The 10,392-nt window shown below is 37.8% G+C and overlaps 3 protein-coding genes across 3 annotated transcripts; all 3 read left to right on the top strand.

Annotated features, from left to right (window-relative positions):
• Nucleotides 1-6,492: 6,492 nt before the first annotated feature.
• On the top strand, nt 6,493-7,566 carry LOC139901299 (uncharacterized). The gene is made up of 2 exons (XM_071884027.1): nt 6,493-6,767; nt 6,801-7,566. The coding sequence occupies exons 1-2, from the start codon at nt 6,493-6,495 to the stop codon at nt 7,564-7,566; spliced, it is 1,041 nt and encodes a 346-aa protein (XP_071740128.1).
• A 741-nt stretch (nt 7,567-8,307) lies between these two features.
• LOC139901300 (uncharacterized) lies at nt 8,308-9,299 on the top strand. The gene is made up of 3 exons (XM_071884028.1): nt 8,308-8,746; nt 8,861-9,057; nt 9,153-9,299. Exons 1-3 carry the CDS (start codon nt 8,308-8,310, stop codon nt 9,297-9,299), a joined length of 783 nt encoding a protein of 260 aa, XP_071740129.1.
• An 8-nt stretch (nt 9,300-9,307) lies between these two features.
• Nucleotides 9,308-10,114, top strand: LOC139901301 (uncharacterized). The gene is made up of 2 exons (XM_071884029.1): nt 9,308-9,468; nt 9,592-10,114. Exons 1-2 carry the CDS (start codon nt 9,308-9,310, stop codon nt 10,112-10,114), a joined length of 684 nt encoding a protein of 227 aa, XP_071740130.1.
• The last annotated feature ends 278 nt before the right edge of the window (nt 10,115-10,392 follow it).

The raw sequence follows: 10,392 nt of genomic DNA on the forward strand, positions 1-10,392 counted from the left end.
TAGTCCATCAGCAGGGACTTACATCCGGTCATATGTCTCCAACAACCACTATCGAGATAACAGATTTGCTTGATTTGAATGCCCTGCACAGTAGCTAAGAGATTAGTTCTTTTTGGGAACCCATCCAAGGATGGGTTCTGGAAGGGTCATCTTTGATAATCTCTTCCTATCTGTTGGTTTGCTTGAAGAGGCAGCAGCAGATGGAGTTAGGGTTAGAGTACACCGATTGGCTAAGTGAAATTGCTGCCACATTTGTAGCATTTTCTCACATTTGGTATTGGTGACTAGTCATACACTGAGTAAATGAGTGCAGTAAGATTGGGTCTACTTTCAGATATGGCAGCTATGAGCTGGTCAAGCTTGACGGTCATTATCTCAGTTATAGATGACCCAGCACATGATTCCACAATTTGGTTCACTTTAGCTTTTCCCTTAAGGACAGCTTTCCTTTTAGAACTAGTACCATAATCATGGTATACTGCTTTGCCTTTGTTCGACGAATAAGTGTGGGAAGTTACTGACCCGTCAGCTGATGCTAGTCAATTCTTGTGAATCTTGATTGCTGCCTTTGACTTGCCAGTATTGCATTTTGCTGGCTTGTCATCTGCTACTACTTTACCAGTACAATTTTCATCAGCTGGCTCAGCATTGGTGGAATTTGGACACGAAGGGGAATCAATTAATTTTAACTTTCTTTGATTGTTTTTAGTGATTTCCCTTTTAATGTGTCTTTCCTTTGGAGTCATATAGTAAATGCTAGAGGGATCAGTAGTTTCATCAATTGAAGTACTGGTTTCCTTGGCTTTTACTTCATCCTCCAAAAATTCTTTCATGGACGGTGGTGGGGTCACAGTAGGTCTGACAAACTTATTTGTTAAGACCTTTTTACCCTTAACTATCTTGGCAAAGGTATTTGGCAAGACAGCTTCAGGATCTGTTTCAAGAATGGGGTCCATCTAAGTAACTTCTACAAGAGCAGCAGTAGCAGCATAGTCACCAACAAAGAAAGCTTCAACTTGGGCAGGCACCTGCTCATTTACACACTTAGCTTTGCGTTGAGCAGATGTACACCATGAAGCAACAACCTTTTTGAGGTCGTTTAGATGGTTCTTGACCTCTGCTGCCTCAACGTGAAGAGACTTGAAAGCAAAATTTTGTTTTTCAAGTTTTGAAATTTTATCCTTCAAAATCTTAGTTTCATCAGTTTTGCTTTTAAGTTTATCATTTAAAGATTTGTTATCATTTTTCAAAACTTCTTCACGTTTACTGCCTCTATATAAATCAACTCTTAGGTAGTCAAATATTTCAGCTTTTTCATCATCAGTATAAGTTCGAAAATTATCAACCTTATGCAGCATTTCAGATTTCCATTGAGGTGAATCCTTTTTTCTGATCAGCTTCCCTCATATCAGCCAAAAACATACTACCATTATCATCCTCATCAGACTCCTCAACCTCCTTGGCCATCAAACACAGCTTTTTACCAGAAGCATAACCAGCATCATCATCATCAGTATCACTGTCAGAAGATGAAGAAGAGCTGGTTTCATCCCAATCATGATGCTCAGCAACTAGAACCTTTTCTGGCTTCTTTTCCTTCTTATCAGCCTTTGCACTTTCCTTCATCTGAACCTTCATAGCTTTGTACTTGTTCTTGTACTTATCAGCTTTTGAGAAGGAGTTACCATGTGATGTTGAAGGTTTCCTGGACATGCATTCAGCAGCAAAATGTCCAACCTTCCCATAATTGTAACACTCAGATTTAGGACCCTTGACTGATTTGCTGATATACCTAGCACTTGGTTTGTTACTCCTTTTGTATGTCTTGCTGGTTCTATTACGATTGAACCTTTTGAACTGCCTAGCTAGCAAAGCCATACCTTCAGCAAACCCTTCCACATCATCTTCATCATCACTGCTTTCTTCAGACCCAGTACCACTATCCACCTCATCTTCAGCTGACTCATCTTCTGCCATCAACTTTTGAACCAGTAAAGCTTTTTGAGCTTTCTTTTTAGCAGCAGCAATAAGAGCAGTATTTTCAGTTTTTGAGGATTTTGAGGTGGTGGGGGCAGACTTAAAGTTTTCTTTTAAATTTAGTTCAAGTTGAGCTTCTGCCTTCTCATGGTTCCAAAGTGTACCATAGAGAGAGGACATGCTAAAGTTCTTTAAGGTCTGAGTGGTTCTTAAGGGGCCAGTGACAGGTTTCCATTTAGTAGGCAGTGAGTCAATGAATTTGTTTACTTGTTCAAAATCAGTATATGTGATCTTTAAAGTAAGCAGGTCAGCAACTATGGAGTTAAACCTAATGAAGGTTTGCTTAAGGGTCTCATTCTTATAGGCAAAGAACATTTCACACTCTCTTTTCAAAGCAATAATCTTGTTCTGCCTAACCTCATCCATGCCTTCATAAGTGACATCTAGATAGTCTAACATAATCTTAGCATTCAGCTTTCTCTTAATCATTTTGAACAGGTGGTTAGGTAAAGTTATAGCTAACAGAGTTCTAATCTTAGGGTCAAGTCCAACACGACGTTTGTCATCAGCATCCCATCTGGCTGGAGTGAGAATAACCTCTCTGCCAGGAATGGCAGGAGTGTCAGCAATAGCTGGGATGCTATCAATAGTCTCAGTTGGGACAAATGAACCATCTGTGGCAATACCAGGCATAAGTAGGTCAATAGACTCTAGGTGAAGCATGAACCTTGCCTTCCAAGTGTCATACTCATCTTCATCAAATTTGGGTGGTCTATTGGATGAGCCATTTTCAAGGTAAGCTGTATTTGAGTATGCAGCCATGAGAGAATTCAGATTCAAGATATTAAATTATCAAGACTGAAGCTCTGATAACAGTTGTTGGTCCCTTAATTAACAACAGGGGTATTGTAGGGGGGGTGAATACAATTTCTTTTAATTAACTAATCAATTAAACACGGTTTAGTATTCAAGCATGTAATGTAATTAGAGTCAAAGGTAATTTTTCAACTGTTATTCTTTATTGATTAAATCACAAAGAATTACAACTATCCTTGGCAGAATGATAGTTGGTTGATACAGATTTACCTAAGTATAGCTATGAGGATAAACTTAAAGCTATTAAATGTTTTGGACTCTAAATAAATAAACCCACACCACTAGTTGTTACAATAGTAGATACAACAATTTATAGTAGTCCTATTAACCGTGTAATGGTTCTATTGTCCACTAGTACATAGGATGTCTGTACTTGTGGGGACAACTGCATTAGAGAGCGTGCTCTCCTCTTTCCTCTTTGGTAGCTATTTGCAGGAACACACCAATTTGGTTTGGCACCACTATTTGTTTAAACAAATAGAATGTTGTGTTCCTAGGCATTAACAAAGTATAGCACATGTTTGCACATGTGTTAAACTTCTGCATTCTCATGTGGTCTTGTAAGGTCACTTGTCAGCCGTCGACGCGTGTCCTTTCCTATTCAACTTTGTCTTTGACTTCTGTTGAATATTACAATTGATGTAGACCACTCAGGAAACCACCATACTTGTAATGGAGCATGGTTGTCTTGTGTTGTATGCTGCTTACCAGGTTTACTGGTTCTTCTTATGCTGAGTCACTTGATATTCTGGAATTGCTGGGTACTCATCCTGTGCTGATTCAAAGAATACACTCTACCTTATGCTGGTAGACTAGGCAGTATACTGAACACTAGACACAGTAATATTTGCTGTCTATACATAAACAAACTTGTGCTGGCTGCACATAACATTTTAGTGCAAATAAATTACAGTTTTGTCATAATTAAATACTTAATTAATTTTGGGGACTCAACAAGGTATATTATATATGTATGTGTATAATTGTTGCATTCACTAAGCGTTTTGCTTACCCTCTCATTGTTTACCTTTTTAGGCTCCGGCGTGGATAAGGGCAAGGGTATACGTTTGGATTAGAGATCTCTCACTTTTGCTATGATAGTGGATGCTTTTGAAATTCGACTTAGGTTTGGGTAGTTTAATCCCAAACATCATGCCCGTCGGTTGTTTGGAAACTATACACTTTTGGGTCGAAATCGCTACTTTATAGTATGTAACGGGTCATGTCATTACAACTTATGATTTGTTATGGTTTGTAAGATTTAATTGTGGGAACAAATGTAATTTGAGTCACATTAAACTTGTGTTCGAGTCTTGGGATTGTAAACTTGCATTGGTGGTTTGATGGGTGGGTTGGACACTTAGCCAAATTTGAGTCTGCATCAGTTCAGGTCCAAAAGCGCCGCTTTTGAGGCCAAAAGCGTCGCTCTTGGGCAGCAGCTTATAGCCTTTTTGTTCAGCCGACAAAAGCACTGCTTTTGTCTGTAGAAGTGCCGCTTTTGGGTGACAAAATCACCGCACCTGCTTGAGGTGCGTCACTCCTGTAAAAAAAAAAAGTTTTATTGAGTTTTAATTAAACGGTTAGTCGTTTCAACCACAAATGTAAATTTAATGGCGTGGGATCTTAAACTATCGAATATGTAAAATCTTGTATATATTTTCAATGTGTATAAGCTATCAAAGCGTAATCTATATCAACCGATTATCTATTATGCTCTAAGATAATCGTGATTCTTTGAGATTATATGAATAAAAAGAATAGGTTGAAAATTACTTGAAGTCGTGTTAGTTTAATTGATGTGTTGAAAGTGTGTGCAGTAGTGCTTAACTTATTCTTCAACTTTTAATTTATAAAACCTTTTATTTAATACACTTTAACACCCTAACGAGCAACAAAACCCGATCAGATGTAGTATTTTAGGTTATTGTCCCAAGAGAGCGTAGATGTGGATAAGAGTTGTTTTATTTAAATAGTTTAATTCTTATTAAAGAATTAAAGATAGATTTTTATGTCTTTTACGGGATAGATTATTATCTCTTAGGAAAGAGATGCTTTAAAGATAAACGAAGTAATAAAATAAAACAAGGAATTGAAGATTCAAAATAAACAGATAAAAGTAAAAGCAGTTACATAAACAACTAACTCATACGGGAATCATATTAGGCAAGTTTCATAACTTATATTAACACAAAGTAGAATAATAATCATAGACCAATTATTATCCCTTAATAAGTTAAGCTAAGTGACGCATATCATTCAACAAGTAGGACTAAAGCATATGCTAGATATGTGATGTGCATAACTAACATCTTAATTCTTCATTTTTAATTCAATTAAATAATACACATTAATCTTGTGATGAGGATCAACATGCAAATAGACTGACAAATTATATAAGCTATTAAACACCAAGTAGATCAACTCAAGTTACTAGCTGAAAGTCAATTACTACTAAGTTCTCATGCAATCATTAATTAAACAAATCCAAACGAAGGTTCTTCGATTAAGCCTAATAATATCAAACTCTATTATATAAGCGTAATTCCAATTAAACAAGTTTATCACTATTATGCTTTTTAACTTAGTTGCATGCAATCCAATTTAACAAGTTTGATGGACTAGATCTAAACAAGTAGCATGAATCGAATAAGAGATCATCGGATCAAGTACTAATCGGTTTCCCGATTAGCATGTCACGAGGAACTAGGCTTTGAAGATTCTGATCGGATGGACTATGCTCAACTCCAGACGCTTTATCCGGTTTAAGGATATAAGCAGCTCATCTTGGACGCAATGCATACCATGGGCGCACGGATAAATTAGCATAGCCTTATACATATAATATTCAACCTTTCTTAACACCTTAGTGTATCACCCAAGTGGGTGGTTATGATTGTGTTTCGAATCCCTTTCTATCAATGGTTTGGTGAAATCTAAGGGGTTGCAGATAAATTAGAACCTCTGATGGTTCTTAGTCATCCTTAAAGATTTATAAGCTTAGTTTGTATTGTAGTGTAATGCTGTATCCTAGAGGATACAAGCATAAAGGCACCATTTTTGTACAAGAAAAATGGATCAGGCAACAAAAAAGATAAGTAAATTTAGCAGTTCTCAGTATTGGCCGCCCAGCGCACAGCAGGCCGCCCAGCGTCAAGCGTAAGCCCTGCAGGCAGCTTCTATGCATAAGCCCTTTAACTCAGCGCATGAACGGCATGCAGCCACGTCAGCACACGCCACCGACATTCCGGATACTTCACGTAACAGAACCACTCAGTGATTGACACGTGTATCCCGTGAATTTCGGACATTCTGCGCCTATAAATAGACCCACTAGGTCACCACATTTCATAATCATTCTGATCTGAACTTCAATCAGAGAGAAGTAAACTTTCCCTCTCACACAGTTCTTTCTCACTCTAAACATACATTAGCCGCTTAGCAGCAATACGCTATACAGATCAATTCCAGATTGATACTCAGATTGATTGAGGCTACCCCACGGATCATCCATTCGTGTTCCGAGTCTGCAGAGATAATTTCTCGAGGGCAAACAATAATCAACATTATATGCCACACGCTGAGCAGCTACTTTTCTGTACTAGTAACTTACAGCTGCTATACGGAAAATCATACTAACAGATGGCGCCACCCGTTCTAAAGGATCACTCGACTCTCAAGATCAATCAAAGGCATACTAGAAAGACGATCCCTATTGAAGCAAACATGATACATTCATGGCAAGCCAGACAACGGAGAAAAGCAGAAACCTTAGAGGACTGGAAACAAGAAATGATTACTTTTCCTTCCATGTTTAACACCAATCCATCTGACGCTCCTGTAGTGATTGAAGCTCAAATAGAAAATTGTGTTGTTGGAGGAATATATACTGATACCGGAGTAGGAGCAGATATCATGTATGAACATTGATTTATACAACTACCATACAGAGTTAAGGAAAAGCTAAAGGACACATTTATTCCCTTAGCAAGTTTTGATAATGATCCATCATGGTCAGAAGGAAGCATAGTTTTAGAAGTAGTATTGGGAAAAACGCCATTTAAAAGAACTGCTCATATTGAATTTTTGGTTATGAAAGCAAATTCGCAGTATAATGCCATTTTAGGACGATCAGCTATGATGACATTCGGAGCTGTGACGTCAACGGTACACGGAATGATGAAATTTCCCACACCGGCTGACATGGCCACGCTATACGCTGAACGGAGAAGACCAATAGAATGTGTACAAATAAACAGAACAGCTGTTAACCCAATCATTCATGAATATGGGTCAATATCACCAAATCCAGAGTTTCCAGATCAGAAAATCATAATTGGAAACACAATCGCAAAGGCAACAACAGAAAAGCTTTATAAAATTTTAGCAATCAATTTAGACGTTTTTGCGTGGAAAGATTCTGATATGACTGGTGTACCACGTCATATAGCTGAACATAAGCTTGGTGTAAATCCAAATATCCCACCAGTATGTCAAAAGAAAAGAGGAATGGCTCCTGATCGAACAAAATTTCTCAAAGATGAAGTCAAAAAACTTGTGGAGGCTGGGATATTACGGGAAGTAAAATATCAGACATGGGTAGCGAATCCGGTGATGGTTAGAAAACCAGATAATTCATGGAGGATGTGCGTGGATTTTACAGATATCAATAAGGCATGTCCAAAAGACAATTACCCTTTACCAGAAATTGATTGAAAAGTAGAGTCCGTCAGTGGATATCAATTTAAATCCATTTTGGATGCATTCAAGGGATATCATCAAATCCCAATGGCAATACGTGATCAAGATAAAACAGCATTCCACACACCAGATGGAATTTTTTGCTATATCATGATGCTTTTCGGATTGAAGAATGCAGGGGCAACTTACCAGTGCGTAATTGATAAAGCATTTAAAGATCAAATAGGTAAAAATGTAGAAGCCTATGTTGATGACATTGTTATCAAGAGCCATACAGAAGACAGTATGCTCAGAGATACTCTTGAAACGTTTGAATCATTACGAAAGGTCAATATGAAATTGAATCCTAAGAAGTGCACTTTTGGTGTAGAAGAAGGAAAATTCTTAGGTTATATTGTTACAGAGAGGGGAATCAAGGCTAATCCAAAAAAGATTCAAGCAATTGAAAATATGGTATCTCCTAAAACAAAGAAAGAAGTTCAAAGCCTGAATGAAAGATTTGCAGCTTTAACAAGGTTTCTATCAAGAGCAGCAGATCGATCACTACCATTTATGAAGGTTTTAAAGAGCTGTTTGAACAAAAAAGATTTTAAATGGACAGAAGAAGCAGAAAAAGCTTTTCAGGATATTAAGCAACTCTTGAAAGAATTACCTACTTTAACTGCACCAATAGAAGGAGAAATGTTAATTTTGTATTTGGCTGCTTCCGCATAGGCCATCAGTTCGGTCTTGATTGCAGAACGGAAGGGAATACAAATGCATATCTACTTTGTCAGTAAAATATTGCAACAAAGTGAAGTTAATTATCCACCAATTGAAAAATTGGTGTATGCTTTAACACACACAGCTAGGCGACTCAGACAATATTTTCAAGCACATTCAATCCTGGTAATGACAGACCAGCCGATAAAACATATTTTGAGAAATCCAGAGTCATCAGGACGACTAGCAAAATGGGCAATTGAATTGGGAGAATATGAAATAAATTTTTCACCTAGACATGCAATTAAAGGTCAAATTTTGGCAGATTTTTTATTAGAAACAACAGAAAAGGTCGATCAACCGCAAAACGTTAAGGTCAGTAATCATGTTTGGGAATTACACACTGATGGTGCATCATGTGAGGAAGGTGTTGGCACAGGATTAGTACTTACCAGTCCAGAAGGCGAAGAGCATACGTATGCATTGAGGTTTTGTTTCTATGCATCTAACAATGAAGCAGAATATGAAGCATTGCTTTCCGGCCTCCGCATAGCGTCTGAAATGGGAATAACACATTTGCGTGCATATGTCGATTCTCAAATTGTAGCACAGCAGGTTAATGGAGGGTTTGAAGCTAAAGATGTCTCTATGAAACAGTATTTGCAGTTAGTTGAGAAAATCTCAAAAAATTTTGAAACCTTGGAGGTTGTGCAAATACCAAGAAATAAAAACAAGAAGGTAGATGTTTTGAGCAAATTAGCAACATTAACATTTTATCATTTACATAAGAAAGTTTTGGTGGAGGTCTTAAAAGACAAATCAGTTAATGAAAAAGTTGTGGTTGCAACAGTTGAACAGGGGGAACCATGTTGGATAACCCATATGTGAAATATTTGCAGGATGGAACACTACCAACAGATGCCATGGAAGCAAGATGGATAAGAGTTAGTGCCCCACTTTACATTCTGGAAAATGGAGTGCTTTATAGAAAATCATTCAGTGGGCCAAATTTAAGATGTTTAACACCACAGCAAGCAATTGTGTAGTCAAGGAAATGCATGAGGGATTATGTGCACAACATTCCGGTTATAGAACTGTGGTTGGACGAATTATGCGACAAGGGTACTATTGGCAGTCAATTTACAAAGATACAGCAGAAGTAATTAAGACATGTGATGCCTGCCAGAGGCATGGAACCGTACATCGCCTACCCAAGTAAGATTTAATTTCAGTATCATCGGCATGGCCATTTTATAAATGGGCAATTGATATAGTAGGCCCATTTCCAAGAAGTGTGGGAAATGCAAAATTCTTGGTTATTGCAATTGACTTCTTCAGTAAGTGGGTTGAAGCAAAGGTATTGGCAAAAATCACTGGTGAGAATATAAAGAAATTCGTGTGGAACAACATTGTGTGCAGATACAGATTACCAAATGAAATTGTCAGTGATAACGGTAAACAGTTTGCAGATAACCCCTTCAGAAGCTGGTGTGAAGAGCTAAACATTCAACAAACATTTACTTCAGTTGCCCATCTACAAGCCAATTTACAAGTTGAAGTAACAAACAAAGAAATCGTAGCCGGTATAAAGGCTAGGTTAGGTTTGAGTCAGACTAAGTGGGTAGACGAATTACCATATGTTTTATGGGCTCACCGTACAACGCCAAAATGGAGCACGGGTGAAACACCGTTCAGCTTGGTGTATGGTACTGAAGCAGTAATACTAGCTGAAATTCGTGTTTCAACACAACGAATTTTGGCATTTGACACAGAAAGAAATTCATCCATCTTACGAGAAAACTTAAATTTATTGGAAGAAAGGCGAATCATGGCCACCACCCGTCAAGCGGATGCAAAATAGAAAATGGCAAAATATTGTAACAAACGAGTCAGATATGTGAAATTCAAGGAGGGGGATTTAGTGCTAAGAGATAATGAAGCAAGTAGACAGGAAAAATAAGGGAAGTTAGGGCCACGATGGGAAGGCCCATATAAAGTTGAAAAGGCACATCCTAATGGGTCATATACCCTTTCAGCGCCCTCCGTTGAAGAAATTCCACGAACATGGAATGCAATGAGCTTAAAGAAATTTTATGCGTAGTATTTCGAATAGCTTGATCAACTATTTAGAGCATGAGA

The sequence above is a fragment of the Rutidosis leptorrhynchoides genome, chromosome 3 (assembly GCF_046630445.1).
Source record: "Rutidosis leptorrhynchoides isolate AG116_Rl617_1_P2 chromosome 3, CSIRO_AGI_Rlap_v1, whole genome shotgun sequence".
NCBI lineage: Eukaryota > Viridiplantae > Streptophyta > Magnoliopsida > Asterales > Asteraceae > Rutidosis > Rutidosis leptorrhynchoides.